The sequence below is a fragment of the Pongo abelii genome, chromosome 10, assembly GCF_028885655.2.
Source record: "Pongo abelii isolate AG06213 chromosome 10, NHGRI_mPonAbe1-v2.0_pri, whole genome shotgun sequence".
Lineage (NCBI taxonomy): Eukaryota > Metazoa > Chordata > Mammalia > Primates > Hominidae > Pongo > Pongo abelii.
This window is the reverse complement of record NC_071995.2, coordinates 49060544-49079076: the sequence shown is the minus strand read 5'-3', so window position 1 is coordinate 49079076 and position 18533 is coordinate 49060544. Positions and strand designations below refer to the sequence as shown.

Sequence of the window (18533 nt, the reverse complement as noted above, 5' to 3'; positions counted from 1 at the left end):
GCTAATTTTTTTTTTGTATTTTTAGTAGAGATGGGGTTTCACCATGTTGCCCAGGCTGGTCTCGAACTCCTGGCTTCAAGTGATCCCCCTGCCTTGGCCTCCCAAAGTTCTGGGATTACAGGCGTGAACCACCATGCCCAGCCAAATTTTCCACATTTAAAGAGAAATCTGAGCAGAAACTCCATTTGTATCCTTTTTTCTTTTTACTGTACAAGATATGCATTAATAGAATTGTGGTCAGAATATTTTATATTGTCACTTATTAGTGTACATAGGATGGAGCCTTTTTAATGAACACATGTATTCTAAAACATTATGTGACTCCTAATTAAAATGAAATTGAAATTTTATTTTTTATTTTATTTTATTAATTTATTTATTTTGAGACAGGGTCTCACTCTGTCACCCAGGCTGGAGGGTGGCTCACTGTAACCTATGCCTCCCGGGTTCAAGCAATTCTCCCACCTCAGCTTCCTGAGTAGCTGGGACTACAGGCACGTGCCACTACACCTGACTAATTTTTGTTTTTGTTCGTTTGGTTTGTTTTGAGACAGAATCTCACTCTGTTGCCAGGCTGGAGTGCAGTGGCACAATCTCGGCTCACTGCAACCTCCGCCTGCCGGATTCAAGCGATTCTCCTGCCTCAGCCTCCCGAGTAGCTGGGACTACAGGCGCATGCCACCAAGTCCAGCTAATTTTTTGTATTTTAATAGAGATGGGGTTTCACCATGTTGGCCAGGATGGTCTCAATCTCCTGACCTTGTGATCCGCCCACCTCAGCCTCCCAAAGTGCTAGGATTACATGCGTTGGCCACCGTGCCTGGCCATTTTTGTATTTTTTGACAGGTTTCACCCTGTTGGACAGGCTGGTCTCAAACTCCCGACCTCAAGTGATCTACCTGCCCCAGCCTCCCAAAGTGCTGGGATTACAGGCATGAGCCACTGTGCCTGGCCTAGACATGAAATTTAATACAGTTTCTTTAAAAGTATACTTCCTTGATTCACTTAATATACATACAGGCACAGAAGTCATCCTGTATTGCACAAAGGGAAAGAATAATTACTTACTGTAATAATTATAATTAGATAGCCTTATATTTATATAGCCCTTTAAAAAATTATTCAAAGCCTTTTCATGTCTGCTCAGCCCTTCAAGAGCCCAAATCAGATAACTCCATGAAACTGTTAAACTTTGGTGTCAACCTGAGCTGATATTGTCTCCCCTGGCCTTCCTGCTCCGAAGAATCAGGTGTGTTCCTGGCCCAGCTCTGATGAATCCAGATCCCAGAACATCCTGAGTGTGGGATGTGGGATGGCTTTCTTTTTTTTTTTTAAGATGGAGTCTCACTCTGTCGCCCAGGCTGGAGTGCAGTGGCGCGATCTCGGCTCACTGCAACCTCTGCCTCCTAGGTTCAAGCGACTCTCCTGCCTCAGCCTCCCGAGTAGCTGGGACTACAGGCAAGTGCCACCACACCCGGCTAATTTTTTTTTTTTTTTTTTTTTTTTTAGTAGAGGCGGGGTTTTAACATGTTAGCCAGGATGGTCTTGATCTCCTGACTTCATGATACGCCCACCTCAGCCTCCCAAAGTGCTGGGATTACAGGCGTGAGCCACTGTGCCCAGCGGGATGGCTTTCATTTAGGAGCCTTGGTGGCTGGTTTTGGCTTAAGTCCTACCTTGTATTTCAAACAAAGAACTCCTTTCCCATGCCTTACCCATATGTGTTTGTGATTTTGCTTCCTAATAGTCGTATTGGCTGCTATGTGACCATCTTCCAAAATATTTCCAACTTGAGGGATGTCTTCTACCGGGAAATGAGCAAGGTGAGAGACTTCTGGCCAATTGAGGCTCCTAGGTGTGTTTTCTAGTAAATATGAAGGTAGCCTTGACTTACATAATGTCTTTAAATATCCATATTGGCACCACAGATTTTGACTTTTATCTCATGATGAAATAAGAGCACTTGATTGTGTACTTAACTATATTAAAACACATATATACACTATCCGAGGGCCCTCTTCATCTCTCTTAACAACTGAGTAAGTGTGTCCAAATTTGAGCTTTAGCATGAATAAAGGAGGTTAGGTCTATAGTAGGGAAAATTAAAATGGGGAACCCCATTGTGAAATCTCTATCTATTGTTGCTGGGGACTGGAGAGGGCAGTGTTTAAGGACAAGTCAGTTTCTCAGGCGGTTGGTCTCAAATAAGACTAATCCTGTCAGTGACAGGCAGCCATATAACATAATTTATGAAGTCTTTTCTAGTCCTGGGATTCCAAGATTCTTTGCTACTACAACATTTATATTAGTTATACTCACAAACAGCGATGCATACTACTCTCCATAGTTTATTTGGCTAAAGTATGATTTGCCTAGTTAATATTAAAAATGAGGGTTTTTTGTTTGTTTGTTTTGTTTTTGAGACGGAGTCTTGCTCTGGTACCCAGGCTGGAGTGCAGTGGTGCAATCTCGGCTCACTGCAAGCTCCGCCTCCCAGGTTTATGCCATTCTCCTGCCTCAGACTCCCGAGTAGCTGGGACTACAGGTGCCCACCACCACGTCCAGCTAATTTTTTTGTATTTTTAGTAGAGACAGGGTTTCACCGTGTTAGCCAGGATGATCTCAATCTCCTGACCTCGTGATCCACCTGCCTCAGCCTCCCAAAGTGCTGGGATTACAGGCGTGAGCCACCACGCCTGGCCTAAAAATGAGTTTTCATTCCCTGAATCACCTGTGAGAAGCTAGAACCTCAAATCAGATATCAGTTATGGACCCTGCCTTGAGACAGCTGCCAGTCTGATGGAAGAGGCAGAACTTAGAACACAGAGAGACAAGGAAGAAGGGGTGGCGGGACAGGACCCTGGACTCTAATGCTAGACAGATGAAGAAGAATTCGGATCAGAATTGAAAGGGGGAGGTTTTATTTTGGGAAGCTGTCTGAAGGGGAGGGGAGAAGGGATATGCCACTCTCGGGTTCCCAGTTGGCTAGCATCACTTTCTTTCTTACTGGCTCTAGCTGAACCACAATCTCTACGAGGTGATGAGCAAACTGGAGAAGCAACATTCCAATAAAGTCTTTGTGGTGAAGGGACTGTCAAGGTGAGCACCATCCAAGACTCTTTTTTGCTTCGCTTGTCCTGTGTGTGAATGTATTCAACATCCTCATCTCCAGTCCAGAATCCTGACCTGTCCCTTATGTGCATGTGCGTGATGATGTTTGTTGTTTGTACTATGCTCCTATATAAATTATTTTGCTTTTTACTAAATATTTCTTTTTTTTTTTTTTTTGAGACAGAGTCTCACTCTGTCACCCAGGCTGGAGCGCAGTGGTGCGATCTCGGCTCACTGCAAGCTCCGCCTCCCGGGTTCATGCCATTCTCCTGCCTCAGCCTCCTGAGTAGCTGGGACTACAGGCACCCACCACCATGCCTGGCTAATTTTTTTTTTTTTGTATTTTTAGTAGAGATGGGGTTTCACCATGTTAGCCAGGATGGTCTCGATCTCCTGACCTCGTGATCCGCCTACCTCGGCCTCACAAAGTGCTGGGATTACAGGTGTGAGCCACCGCAGCCGGCTGCTTTTTACTGAATATTTCAAGGCCAGACATGGTGGCTCATGCCTATAATCCCGGTACTTTGGGAGGCTGAGGCAGGAGAATCACTTGAGATCAGGAGTTTGAAACCAGTCTGGGCAACATAGTGAAATCTCATCTCTACAAAAAAAGATTAAAAGAAAAAAAAAATTAGCCGGGCAAGGTGTTGCGTACCTGTACTCCTAGCTACTCAGGAGGCTGAAGCAGGAGGATCACTTAAGCACAGGAGTTTGAGGGTGCAGTGAGCTATGATCATGCCACTGCACTCCAGCCTGGGTGACAGAGCAAGACCCTGTCTCTAAAAAAATTAATAAAAATTAAATATTTTAGACATAACTGAATGTATAAAGAATAATACAACAAATAGCCATATACCTACCATCAAATTTAAGAACTCGGCTGTTGTAAATATAGCTGAAGTTCCCAATGTTCCTTCCCCACTCACTTTCTCTTTCTGACCCCACTAAAGGTAACCACTATGTTACATTTAGTATTTATCATTTCTATGTGTGTTGTTTTATCTGTGCATGTATGTTTCACACATAAAATAACATGCATGGAAATAAATACTAAATGTAACACTAAATGTAACATGCACACACTGTATTGTTTCACACATACATGCACACATAAAATATTGTTTTGCATGTTTTTTTGGGTTTTTTTTTTGTTTTTTTTTTTTGAGACAGGGTCTTACTCTGTCGCCCAGGCTGGAGTGCAATGGCACAATCTTGGCTCACTGCAACCTCTGCCTCCCGGGTTCAAGCGATTCTCCCGCCTCAGCCTCCAGAGTAGCTGGGATTACAGGCACACACCACCACACCCGGCTAATTTTTGTATTTTTAGTAGAGACAGGGTTTCACCATATTGGCCAGGCTAGTCTTGAACTTCTGACCTCATGATCCACCCGCCTTGGCCTCCCAGAGTGCTGGAATTACAGGCGTGAGCCACCAAGCCCGGCTGTTTTGCATGTTTTTAAACTTTATATAAATGGACTTATGCTGTATGTATTGTTCTGCAACTTCTTTTGTTCTCTTAGTGTTGTTTGTAAGATTTTTTTGTTATTGCTACATGTTGCTATAATAGCTCTGCTGTTTCCTTTCTATACTTGTTAGTGTATGCCTAGTTCATGATTTATTTATCCTCCTGCTAGTTTGGGGCATTTGAGTTGTCTTCTAGGTTTTTGCTATTATAAATAATGTTGTGATGAACACGTTTTACATTTGTCCCTGTGAATATTATCAAGAGTTTCTTTAGGGTCTATACTTGGAGCAGGATTGTTGAGTCATAAGGTCTGTCATGGGGCTTCTTGACCCTGCTCTGCAAGGTGATAATTCCAGTTTACCACCCATCAGCAGTGAGTAAGAGCCCTCATGAGTCCACATTCTCACTACATGTGAAATTGTCAGACTTCTTCATTCTTACAAGCTCATGAGTATGAAATGGAATTTTTTTGCAGTTTTAAATCATAGCTTCATAATTGCTAGTTTCCTTGAGCATCTTTTCATGTTATTGGCCATTTAAGGTTCCTGTTCTGTGACTTTCTTATATATCGTTTTCCCATTTTTTCAATTGGGTTGTTGACCTTTTTTAAAAAAATTGATCTATATAAGTTTTTGTGCTGGGCATGGTGGCTCACGCCTGTAATCCCAGCACTTTGAGAGGCCGAGGCAGGCGGATCACGAGGTCAGGAGATCGAGACCATCCTGGCTAACACAGTGAAACCCCATGTCTACTAAAAATACAAAAAAAAATTAGCTGGGCATGGTGGCGGGTGCCTGTAGTCCCAGCTACTCGGGAGGCTGAGGCAGGAGAATGGCATGAACCCGGGAGGCGGAGCTTGCAGTGAGCCAAGATCGCGCCACTGCACTCCAGCCTGGGCGACAGAGCGAGACACCATCTCAAAATAAATAAATAAATAAATAAATAAATAAATAAATAAAAAATAAGTGGTTTTTTTTTTGGCTGATATATTCTAGATTCTAATCCTGGATGCTCAAGGATAAGCATGGCATCCAGCACATAGTAGCTACTTGATAAATGTTATAGTTGATTCTTGTTCATGGTAGTTTTGTTTTATAAAGTTGCCATACTCAATGAACATCAAAACACAGGTTTCTGTGAGCCCCTGGTCACAACATTTTCATCAACCACCCAACATATAACCTTGTTTTATGTGAGTTTCTGTTTAAAGATACCTTATTTAATATATATTATTAATTTATTAATATTGAACTCACAACCAGCAGCACTGTAACTCATGCCTGAATGAAGCTTACCTAATAATACATGTATTTTCTCTGGAAGGCACATCACAGTCTTTTTGCACTTAGCACTACAGCTTGGGGGCCATTTTAAGTAGCAAAATCACCAGCAAAAAGCACAAAGTTAGGAAAACATGGTGGAAAGGACACTTGTTTGCAGTTTGAGAACGGAAGCAAGAAGGTAGATGATTGCCTTGTTAGACTTCATCTGGAAAGTGCGTGCCAGGCAACTCATTCTTCACCACTTGCACGTGTCCAATAGCGACTGGCGAAGTGCCACAAGTATTGATTTGGGGGTTCCAAATAAATAAGTAGGTAATTCACAAATATGAAATCTGTGTAGTTCAACTGTATATCACCCATTAATCTTTGCCCCAGAGGAAATATTTGCTGACATTTTGCAGTGTTTCTTTCCAGTCTCTTTCTCTGTACATATTTTTACATAATTGAGTTCATGATAGAGATAAAATTTTGGCCCTTTTTTCATTTCACTCTATAAGTGTTATTGTAAATTATGCAAACTTTCTAACATTTTAAATTGCTTTATTCTGTTTTTTATTACATGCATCATAATTTATTTTTGCATATTTACGTTGCTTCTGATTTTTAGCCGTTCTGAATCTGAACACCTTCCTTTTTTAGCAGCAGCAGGCGCTCTTTAGTCATTTCTCCCCCAGTTCGAACAGCTACGGTCTCCAGTCCTCTTACCTCACCTACTAGTCCCTCTACACTTTCCTTGAAGAGTGAGAGTGAATCTATGTCAGCAACTGAAGATCTGGCACCTGATGCAGCCCAGGGGGAAGACAATTCTGAGATCAAGGAGCTCTTAGAAGAGGAGGAAATAGAGAAGGAAGGATCTGAAGCAAGCTCCTCTGAGGAAGATGAGCCTCTACCAGCCTTCAATGGCCCCGCCCAGGCCCAGCCCTCTCCTACCACTGAGAGTGCCAAGTCCCAGGAGGAAGTTCTCCCCAGCTCCCCAGCTCCATCAACAGGCGGAGCCCTGAGCCCTTCAGGGCAGCCTTCATCATCTGCCGCAGAAGTAGTCCTCCGAACCCGCACCGCAAGTGAAGGATCTGAACAACCAAAGAAGAGAGCCTCTATCCAGAGGACCTCAGCACCTCCTAGTAGACCTCCTCCACCCAGAGCCACTGCAAGCCCCAGGCCCTCCTCAGGGAACATACCTTCCAGCCCTACAGCCTCTGGAGGGGGTTCACCCACCAGCCCTAGGGCCTCCTTGGGGACTGGGACTCCAAGTCCTAGGACCTCCCTAGAGGTCTCTCCTAATCCAGAACCACCAGAGAAGCCAGTAAGAACTCCTGAGGCCAAAGAAAATGAAAACATCCACAATCAGAACCCCGAAGAACTTTGTGCTTCCCCCACCTTAATGACATCTCAGGTAAGAATAGTTCTGGTTTGGTATTTAATTTAATTAATTTATTTATTTAAGCTAGGGTCTCACTCTGGTGCCCAGGCTGGAGTGTAGTGGTGTGATCACCACTCATTGCAGTCTCGACCTCTCAAGCTCAAGTGATCCTCCCTCAATAGAGATAGGGTCTCCTTATGTTGCCCAGGCTGGTCTTGAATTCCTGGCCTCAAGTGATCCTCCTGTCTTGGCCTCCCAAAGTGCTGAGATTACAGATGTGAGCCACTGCATCCGGCTCTGGTAGGTTCTTTATATCCTTTTATAACCTCCATGTATGTATCTTTACTATAGTCAGAATACTCTTGGACACCTTTTTTGGTTCTGGGGATTGTTTCATGTCTTCATAGCTATTAATTTAGTAATCTACTTTTAGGGTAATTGACTTTTTTTTTTTTTTGCTTTTGAGATGGAGTCTCGCTGTCACCCAGGCTGGAGTGCAGTCACACAGTCTTGGCTCACTGCAACCTCTGCCTCCTGGGTTCAAGCGATTCTCCTGCCTCAGCCTCCAGAGTAGCTGGGATTACAGGCGCACGCCACCACACCCGGCTAATTTTTGTATTTTTAGTAGAGACGAGGTTTCTCCATGTTTATTTTTTGTTTTGTTTTGTTTTGTTATTGAGACTGAGTCTCGCTGTGTCGCCCAGGATGGAGTGCAGTGGCGCGATCTGTGCTCACTGCAAGCTCCGCCTCCTGGGTTCACTTTATTTTCCTGCCTCAGCCTCCTGAGTAGCTGGGATTAGAGGCGCCCGCCACCACGCCTGGCCAATTTTTTGTATTTTTAGTAGAGATGGGGTTTCACCGTGTTAGTCAGGATGGTTTTGATCTCCTGACCTCGTGATCCACCTGCCTCAGCCTCCCAAAGTGCTGGGATTACAGGTGTGAGCCACCGCGCCCAGCTGGTTTCTCCAAGTTGGGCAGGCTGGTCCTGAACTCCTGACCTCGTGATCCACCTGCCTCGGCCTCCCAAAGTGCTGGGATTACAGGTGTGAGCCACTGCGCCCAGCCGGTAATTGACTTCTATAAGGGGCTTATCTCTAGTAGTGTTAATGAGCAGATTCTTACTAATTTCTTTCTTTTCCTCCAAGTTCTGGGAGTTCCTAGTATAAAGAACCTATAGTTGAAGCCAGGCATCATGGCTCACACCTGTAATTCCAGCACTTTGGGAGGCCGAGGCAGGCAGATCACTGAGGCCAGGAGTTCGAGACCAGCCTGGCCAACCAACATGGTGAAACCCTGTCTCCATTAAAAATACAAAAATTAGCTAGGCATGGTGGTGTTTGCAGTCTCAGCTACTTGGAAGGCCTGAGGCACAAGAACATGAGAATCACTTGAACCCAGGAAGCAGAGGTTGCAGCAAGCCGACATCACATCACTGCACTCCAGCCTGGGCAACAGAGTGAGACTGTGTCTCAAAGAAAAGAAAAGAAAAAGAAAAAGTTAAAAAAAAATTAATACAAAATAAAATAAATAAATAAATAAATAAATTTAAAAAAATAAAGAACAAATAGTTGGAATCCTGAGCTTTACCTTCTTTAGTGGGGGCAGGAGGGTGGGTCTCACTTCAGTTCGTTATACCTGTGACTATGGTAAATAGACCCTGAAAAAAAATGGCAGCAAATTTCCAGGGTGTGTCTTCTCTGATGAGAAGACCTAAAAGCAGGAACTCACAGAGGGAAGTAAAACAAAAAGGACAGCCTTTTGAAAAGGCTGCTGCCTACTTGGGAGGCTGAGACAGGAGGATTGCTTGAGCTTATGAGGTTGAGGCTGCAGTGAGCACCACTACACATAGGGCACCAGAGTGAGACCCTATCTCAAAAAAAAATTTTTAAGGCTTTTGAAAAAAAAATTGAGAGATGCCAACCCATTGAAGAGCAACTGGTTCTGTGAAGGATCTGTAAATCAAGTCATACTCTTTTTTTTCTTTCTTTCTTTTGAGACAGGGTCTCACTCTGTCACCCAGGCTGGAGTGCAGTGGCACGATCATGACTCACTGCAGCCTTGACCTCTCTGGGCCCCAGTGATCTTCCCTTCTTAGCCTTCCAAGTAGCTGGTACTACAGGCGCATGCCACCACGCCTGCCTCATTTTTGTATTTTTGGTAGAGATGGGGTTTCGCCTTGTTGCCCAGGCTGGTTTCAAACTCCTGGGCGTCAGTGGTCCTCCCATCTCCGCCTCCCAAAGTGCTGGGCTTACAGGTGTGAGCCACCGTGCCCGGCCTCAAGTCATATTCTAGTCACATTATATGGAAAGACTATCATATAGGGATTTGACTTGTTCTGTGACAGTCCAGAGGGCAGAGGCAGAAACTATGTATAAAGACTTTTTTTAAGATACATTTTGGATCAATACAAGAGGAACTTTCTACAGTTAGCTCAATTTTTTAAATGGGATGGAAAAAAAGTATTGTGGAAGGGCAAAGGAAACACAAGGGGCTGACCAAAAAAAATATGGGATGGACCGCCTTGAGAATTAGTTCTCTTTCCTTGATGTTAAGAGCTAAGGGCCGGGCGCAGTGGCTCACGCCTGTAATCCCAGCACTTTGGGAGGCTGAGGTGGGCAGATCATGAGGTCAGGAGATCAAGACCATCCTGGCCAACATGGTGAAACCCCGTCTCTACTAAAAATACAAAAAGTTTGTCGGGCATGGTGGCGTGTGCCTGTAATCCCAGCTACTCGGGAGGCTGAGGCAGGAGAATCGCTTGAACCCAGGAGGCAGAGGTTGCAGTAAGCCAAGATCGTGCCACATTGCACTCCAGCCTGGCAACAGAGCAAGACTCTGTCTCAAAAAAAAAAAAAAAAAAATCTAGGATATACGATCTCCAGTCAGGTACGTTGTAGAGAGGATTATGGTGAAATGTCTGACTAGATGGCAACAAGATTTATTCATTCTACAATTACTTACTGAGCCCCTACAGTGTGCCTGGGACTTTTCTAGGAGGTGGGGTGTGACAGTGAACAAAACAAAATTCCCTGCCTTCCTGAGGCTTATATTTTAGTGCAGGAAGACAGACAAAAAAAAAAAAAAAGAATAAATAAAATTACAATCTAGTAATGATAAGTGATATGAAGAAAAATTAAGTAGGGAAGGGCACAGGGAGTGGGAGCTGAGTTGCAAGTTTATAGAGCAGTCAGCAGTGACATGTGAGCAATGAAGAAGGCTAGCACATGAGCCATGTGTATATCTGGGAGAAGTGTGTGAGATTTTTGGCACTCATTAGATCACACCACCCTATTACTGCCTGTGTCTGACCAAGGCTACCTCGGGAGCCTCTTGCTATCTGAGAGGAGCTAATATGGACCAAGGGCACAGGGATGGCCCCCAGGGTGGGAAGGTGTGGGACTCTCTCCTCCATTGTTCACTTTGATTCACAGATTGCTTCAGAGCCTGGAGAGGCAAAGAAGATGGAAGACAAGGAAGAGGATAATAAGCTTATCTCAGCTGACTCCTCAGAGGTACTAAAAGCCTAAGTCATCTACATGATGATGCCCTATTTTTTTATACATTAAAATTTATTTTTCTTTTTCCGGAAGTATATCTTTCAGAGGCCTTCAGTCTTGATTCACATGAAGCACTGAGGGCCCTAACAGAGCAAGATATAAAACTTTTCCTGGCCGGGCGCGGTGGCTCACACCTGTAATCCCAGCACTTTGGGAGGCAGAGGTGGGCGGATCACGAGGTCAGGAGATCGAGATCATCCTGGCTAACACAGTGAAACCCCGTCTCTACTAAAAATACAAAAAATTAGCCAGGTGTGGTGGCGGGCGCCTGTAGTCCCAGCTACTTGGGAGGCTGAGGCAGGAGAATGGCGTGAACCCGGGAGGCAGAGCTCGCAGTGAGCCGAGATTGCGCCACTGCACTCCAGCCTGGGTGACAGAGCGAGACTCCGTCTCAAAAAAAAAAAAAAAAAACTTTTCCTAGGCTGGGTGCGGTGGCTCACACCTGTAATTCCAGCAGTTTGGGAGGCCGAGGTGGGCGGATCACCTGAGGTCAGGAATTCGAGAGTTCGAGACCAGTCTGGTCAACATGGTGAAAACCCGTCTCTACTAAAAATACAAAAATTAGACAGGCATGGTGGCATGTGCCTGAAATCCCAGCTACTGAGGAGGCTGAGACAGGAGAATTGCTTGAACCCAGAAGGCGGAGGTAGCAGTGAGCCGAAATCTTGCCATTGCACTCCAGCCTGGGCAATAAGAGCGAAACTCTGTCTCAAAAAAAAAAAAAAAAAAAACTTCTCCTTAAGTCAGACTCAGTGGTGCAAGCCTGTAATCCCAGCTACTCAGGAGGCTGAGGCGGGAGGATCACTTGAGCCCAGGTGTTCAACACTGTAGTATGCTATGATCACACCTGTGAATAGCCACTGCACTCCAGCCTGGGCAACATAGTGAGATCCCATCTCTTTAAAAAAATTTTAATAAAAAGATCTGGGTGCAGTGCCTCAACCTCCCAAGGTGGCTGTAATCCTAGCACTTTGTTGGGGGCTGAGGCAGGTGGATCACTTGAACCCAGGAGTCTAAGATCAGCCTGGGCAACATAGGAAAAACCCATCTCTACAAAAAATACAAAAAATTAGCCAGACGTAGTGTCACATGCCTGTGGCCCCAGCTACTTGGGAAGCTGAGGTGGGATCACCTGAGCCCAGGGAGGCCAAGGGTACAGTGAGCCATGATCGCGCCACTGCACTCCAGCCTGGGCAACAGAGTGAGACCCCATCTCAAAAAAAGATTTTTTAAATAATAAAAATGACTTTTCCGTGGTCAGTTTCTAGTCTGAGGCAGCTGTGCTGATGGAGAGAGATAGGCAGGACATGTGGATAGTGAATAAGTGCAGGATAGATGCAGCATTTTGAGTACATAAGTATAGCCACTTCTCATTTTTCTGCACTGAAAAGAGCAACTCAATGGTTGAACTGATTTCAATTTGATTTTATAATGTATTATATGATTTTAGATGGAGACAGTAATAGAGTGACCCTTTGATTGCCTCTGGGGAATGATAAAACAAGCTTCCATTCTTGGAGTCATCTTTTTGAAGGGAAGAGTTTATAGCAGCCAAGACTCTTTCTGACCATTTTAAGAAACAGGCTAGTAACACTGTCCTCCGTGGAAAAGAGGTACAGGATACACTCTCCTTTCACCTGAGTCTGTCTCCTTATATTTTAGATTTATATTTCCTTACTCTTAGCCTCTCTGGTGGGATTGCTTTGGTCATCAGCTAAGGAGAAATATTTTTCCTGTAGAATTAAGCAACTAGAGCATCTTAGATCCTAGCCTATTCGTGTCATCAATCCTCTGAAGCCTATGTATGCTCACTTCCCTTGCAGATGCATTATAAATCATATTTTCTCTCAGGCAGAATTATGGACATATCACATGTAAAAATGGGTAAATATAAATATAACTGGGAAAAAACATAGCCATTTTTGAAAAAAAAAATTACTAGGAAAAAAATCTGTTCTTGCTTACCATTTGAATCATCTCAGAGAGATGGAAGGTTTTGATAACTTTCCGGGAGGTGATGTAACATCACCTTTGAGCTAATTCATGACCTGGAAAGGGAGGAGGGAGTAAAAAGAAAGAAAATGTCCTTGAAGGAGAAATCATGGTATTTCAAGTGGCTATCACACTGTTAGAAATTGGTTCTGTTGGCCAGGTGCCATGGCTCACGCCTATAATCCCAGCACTTTGGGAGGCTGAGCGGGGTGGATCACTTGAGGTCGGGAGATTGAGACCAGCCTGGCCAACACAGTGAAACCTCATCTCTACTAAAAGTCAGGCCTGGTGGTGGGCGCCTGTAATCCCAGCTACTTGGGAGACTGAGGCAGGAGAATCGCTTGAACCTGGGAGGTGGAGGTTGCAGTGAACCGAGATCACACCACTGCACTCCAGCCTGGGTGACAGAGCCAGATTCCTTCTCAAAAAAAAAAAAAAAAAGAAAAAATTAAAAAGAAATTGGTTCTGTTTTTAAAATATGGATTTTATAGTTTGTAAATTAAATTTCATGTTTTAAAAACTTATTTTAAACCTCACAGGGTCTTCCCCTAGCATAGCAGTTTCTAGGCAGGGCTTTCTTTCTTTTTTTTTTAATTTATATTTTTAGAGATGATCTCACTATGTTGCCCAGGCTGGAGTGCAGTGGGTATTCACAGGTGCAATCATAGTGCACTGCAACCTTGATACTCCTGGCCTCAAGTGATCCTCCTGCCTCAGCCTCTCAAGGATCTGGGACTACAGGTGTGCACCCCTGCACGTGGTCTAGACCGGGCTTCCTACACTTTGGGTTCCCATCTCAGAACCTAAATTTTTTTCCCAAAGAAATCATTTTACCACTTGCTTCTTCTAACTGCGTGTCATGAATTAGGATCACTTAAGTGTAAGAGTTGCAATACATTCTTGAGGACGGTTTATCTAAAAGTGGCAGGTAGTAATTTTAAGACCTCGCACTCCCTTATAGATACACATCCACACCACGTCACACAGATTACATGGTGTTTGATCATGGAAACAACTCTGGAATTCAAAGACCTAGTTTCCTGTCCCAACAAGTCTTTTTACCCTTTGAATCTTAGTTTATTCATCTGTAAAAGAGGATGGATGAAAGCCTTTCCTGATGCCTTCAGGCTCTGGTGAAACAACACTGTATTTTGCCCTTTGTAATAGTACAAATACTGAGACCCTTGTAAAGTGTAAGGCACAGAAGACACTTCTACGCTGAGAGGCTGGAAAGGTTGAGCCACCTTTTACTGGCAGAACTCTTCTCTTTGTAGGGCCAAGACCAGCTTCAAGTCTCCACGGTACCAGAAAACAACAACCTCACAGCACCTGAACCTCAAGAAGAGGTAAGACCAGATATACAGAGAATAGATTGGGCATTAGATTGACAGGGGTTTGGGAACAGGCTGGAATCTTCACCACAGGCTACAAGGGGAATCCAGCCGTGAACCATACCCTTAGGGCAGTCAAGCAGGTGGGAGCCAGAGGAAACAAGAATGAACTGGGACTTCATAGTGTCTCCGTGCCCATTTCCCTATACTTGACCTTAAACTGGCCCTATCTTCTAGGTATTTATTTAATTAAATCTCAAATTATTTCAAAAAGGAGTTAAAGAGGTTAAGATATTTTTAAAAAATGCAAAAAGGTCATATTATACGGTAATGTGTTGCTCAACAACAGGGATATGCTCTGAGAAATGCATTATTAGGCGATTTTGTCATTATGTGTGGCTGTATGGTATAGCCTATTGCTTCTAGGCTGCAAACCTATACAGCACGTTACTTTACTGAATTCTGTAGGCAGTTGTGAAACAGTGGTTAATATTTGTGTATCTAAACATAGAAAAGTACAGTAAAAATACCATATAGAAGATAAAAAGTGATACACTTGTATAGGGCACTATCATGAGTGGAGCTTGCAGGAGTGGAAGCTGTTCTGGGTGACTCAGTGAGTGAGTGGTGAGTGCATGTGAAGGCCTAGGACATTACTTACACTCCTGTAGACTATAAACACTGTACACTTAGGCTACACCATTAAAAAATATTTTTCTTTTTTTTTTTTTTTTTTTTTTTTTGAGACGGAGTTTCACTCTTGTTGCCCAGGTTGGAGTCCAATGTCATGATCTTGGCTCACCGCAGCCTCAGCCTCCGGGTTCAAGCAATTCTCCTGCCTCAGCCTCCCGAGTAGCTGGAATTACAGGCATGCACCACCACGCCCAGCTAATTTTGTATTTTTAGTAGAGACAGGGTTTCTCCATGTTGGTCAGGCCGGTCTCAAACTCCCGACTTCAGGTGATCCGCCTGCCTTGGCCTATCAAAGTGCTGGGGTTACAGACATGAGCCACCACACCCGGCCAAAATTTATTTTCTTTATATCCTTATTCTGTAAGCTTTTTTCCGTATTTTTTCTGTTTCTTTTTAAAACTTTTTTGTTAAAAACTAAGACACAGAGCTGGGTGTGTTGGCATGTGCCTGTAGTAGTTCCAGCGATGCAGGAGGCTGAGGCAGGAGGATCACTTGAGCCCACGAATTCAAATGCAACCTGGGCAACATAGCTAGACACCGTCTATAAACAAGTAAATAAAAACACACAAACATACACATTGGCCTAGGGTCAGGATCACCCATATCACTGTCTTCTACCTTTACATCTTGTCCCACTAGAAGGTCTTCGGGGCACTACCACAAATGGAGCTGTCATCTCCGGTAATAACAATGCCTCTTCCTGAAGGATCTACTTGAGGCTGTTTTACAGTTAATGTTTTTTTTAATAAGCAGAACTTTTTTTTTTTGAGACGGAGTCTCTCTCTGTCGCCCAGGCTGGAGTACAGTGTACAGTGGCGCAATCTCGGCTGACTGCAACCTCCGCCTCCTGGGTTCAAGCGATTCTCCTGCCTCAGCCTCCTGAGTAGCTGGGATTACAGGTGGTGGCGCCACCACGCCTGGCTAATTTTTGTATTTTTAGTAGAGACGGGGTTTCACCATGTTGGTCAAGCTGGTCTCGAACTCCTGACCTCGTGATCCTCCCGCCTCAGCCTCCCAAAGTGCTGGGATGCTGGGATTACAGGCGTGAGCCAACGCACCTGGCCAATAAGCAGAACTTTTTTTTAATAAGTAGGAATACACACTAAAATAATAATAAAAAGTATTGTAGGCTAGTGTAGTGGTTCATGCCAGTAATCCCAGCACTTTGGGAGGCTGAGGCAGGCAGATCACTTGAGGCCAAGAGTTCAAGACCAGCCTGGCCAACATGGTGAAACTCCATGTCTACTAAAAATACAAAAATTAGCCGGGCATGGTGGCACACACCCGTAATCCCAGCTACTTGGAAGGCTGTGGCATGAGAACATGAGAATCACTTGAACCCGGGACATAGAAGCTGCAGTGAGCCAGGATTGTGCCACTGCACTCCAACCTGGGCAATGGAGTGAGACTCTGTCTTAAAAATAATATATATAGAAAAATATTTTTAAAAGCATAGTATATTAAATACATCAAGTAATATAGTTGTTCATTGTTATCAAGTATTATGTACTGTACATAATTGCATGGCTATACTTTTTACAACTGGCAGTACTGTAAGTTTGTTTATACCAGCATCATCACAAATATGTGAGTAATGTGTTGTGCTGTGATGTTATGAAGGCTACAATGTTAACAATAGCTGCCACGTCACTAGGCAATAGAAATTTTTCAGCTCCATTAAAATGTTATGGGACCACCTTTGTATATAGAGTCCATTGTTGATCGAAACGTCATTATGCGGCATGTGAACTGCATATATATATGTTTATTATATTAACATACACACATATACACAACATATAGCAGAAAAACTCAGAATTATATGAGACAGGATAGTGATATGAAATGGAGCCATGAATTAGGCAAGTATAAAAAAATGCATTCTATAAAATAAGCTTACTAAGGATGACCACGAAATAGGTTCCAGACTTTCTAAAATCCAAGAAGAGAAAAACCTGATCAGTTAACCCAATTCATGATGCTCATTCCTTAAGGAGGCTAGGTGCCGGGGCTCACGCCTATAATCTCAACACTTTGGGAGGCTGAGGTGGGAGGATCACTTGAGTCCAGGAGTTCAAGACCATTCTAGGCAACAAATTTTTTTTTAATAAATTAGCCAGGCATGATCGTGTGCGCATGTAGTCCTAGCTACTCAGAGGCTGAGGTGAGAATACTTGAGCCCTGGAGTTCAAGGCTACAGTTAGCTATGATTGTGCCACTACACTCCAGCCTGGGAGACAGAGCAAGACTATGTCTCGAAAAGAAAAAAAAAGAAATTCTCCTGTGAATCATCATAAAGATATTGTGAATGATGTAATGAACAATATCTGCAACAAGTCCTTGCAATAATCCCAACAACCAGTTTCACATTGCCTCCCTCAAGAGAGGCCAGTGGCATTACGTGAAGTATAATTCAGTAGAAGCAAATTGAGTTTAACCCCTCCATAAGTGGTTGGTGGGAAGGCAGGTCAACACCTGACACAATTATGTTTACTTTCCAGGTATCTACAGGTGAAAATCCACAACTCTGAAGAGAAACTGCCAAGACTGCCCCTGCCCCACACCTTGCCAGAGAAGCTCTTCAACCAGAGGGTATAGGTCAGAGGGATATAAGAGCCAGCGTCTATCCCTGGGTTCTCAGTAGGAATGCTGGTGCTGTCTAAAGACCTGGCATTAATGGAGGTGGAGGAGCAGCCTTATGGGAAGGATGGAGGGAGGCAGGCTGGGGAGAAGAGAACATTAGACTCAGGGAATATTTAATTCTGGTTTTAGCATTATTAGAATAAGACTTTATACATTAACTAAAGTGGAGCTTTAATCACTATAAAAAGCAAAAGTATCTATAGACACAGACACTTGTCTATAAGGGACATAACCACACATACTCAGAGGATAGTGAACAAATCTGTCTTTGACTTATGACCCATTTTGCAAGACTTAAAGCCAGAAGAACACATTTTCAGATTGTTAAATAAAGTCTGATTCTGACTATCTGTGGATTGTTTATTTGACACAAGGCATTGTTGCAACCCAGCACACTGTTTTCCACTTAGGTGTGGTTATTGATTCTGCCCCAGGTTCAGAAAGCTTTAGTCACATCCCTGACCCCCAGCTCACCCTAACTCCTAACTGTAATTCTTTTATGATACCAAGGGCCACAGACTCTTCTCCTTAATCCTGCATGTACTCCCCACTTTGGTTGATAAACAGATACACTTGGAAAGGGGTAATAACATTTTAGAGCTATATCTAGTGTTTACAGTTTAGTACTTGGTATGAGTAAGGGTCTGAGCACAAGAGAGGAAGATATGAAACTGAAAGGATACAAAGTATAATAATAACAATCATCGGCTGAGTGCGGTGGCTCACGCCTATGATCCCAGCACTTTGGGAGGCCGAGGCAGGTGGATCGCCTGAAGTCGGGAGTTCGAGACCAGCCTGACCAACATGGAGAAACCCTGTCTCTACTAAAAAAATACAAAATCAGCCGGGCATGGTGGTACATGCCTGTAATCGCAGCAACTCGGGAGGCTGAGGCGGGAGAATTGTTTGAACCCAGGAGGCGGAGGTTGCAGTGAGCCAAGATCGCACCATTGCACTCCAGCCTGGGCAACAAGAGTGAAACTGTGTTTCAAAAAAAAAAAAATCCTATCCTGGAAATGGCGTGAAATTTGGAGTCAGAAGTCCTGGATTCCTTTGGGAGGCCAACAGGGGAAGACAGCTTGAGCCCAGGAGTTGGAG

General features: G+C 43.9%; 1 protein-coding gene across 2 annotated transcripts in view; it reads left to right on the top strand.

Moving 5' to 3' along the window:
* The window catches only part of BIN2 (bridging integrator 2), a 45882-nt gene extending 28099 nt beyond the window's left edge, over positions 1-17783 (top strand). The window contains exons 8-13 of one of the 2 annotated variants that reach the window (XM_054527241.2): positions 1748-1823; positions 3017-3099; positions 6502-7252; positions 10651-10731; positions 14043-14114; positions 17294-17783. In XM_054527241.2, coding sequence (XP_054383216.2) covers positions 1748-1823; positions 3017-3099; positions 6502-7252; positions 10651-10731; positions 14043-14114; positions 17294-17323 — 1093 coding nt within the window. In that variant the 3' untranslated portion in view covers positions 17324-17783. Of the gene's footprint in view, positions 1-1747; positions 1824-3016; positions 3100-6498; positions 7253-10650; positions 10732-14042; positions 14115-17293 lie in introns of both variants that reach the window. The other variant, XM_002823241.4, reaches the window with a different exon arrangement.
* Positions 17784-18533: the final 750 nt, after the last annotated feature.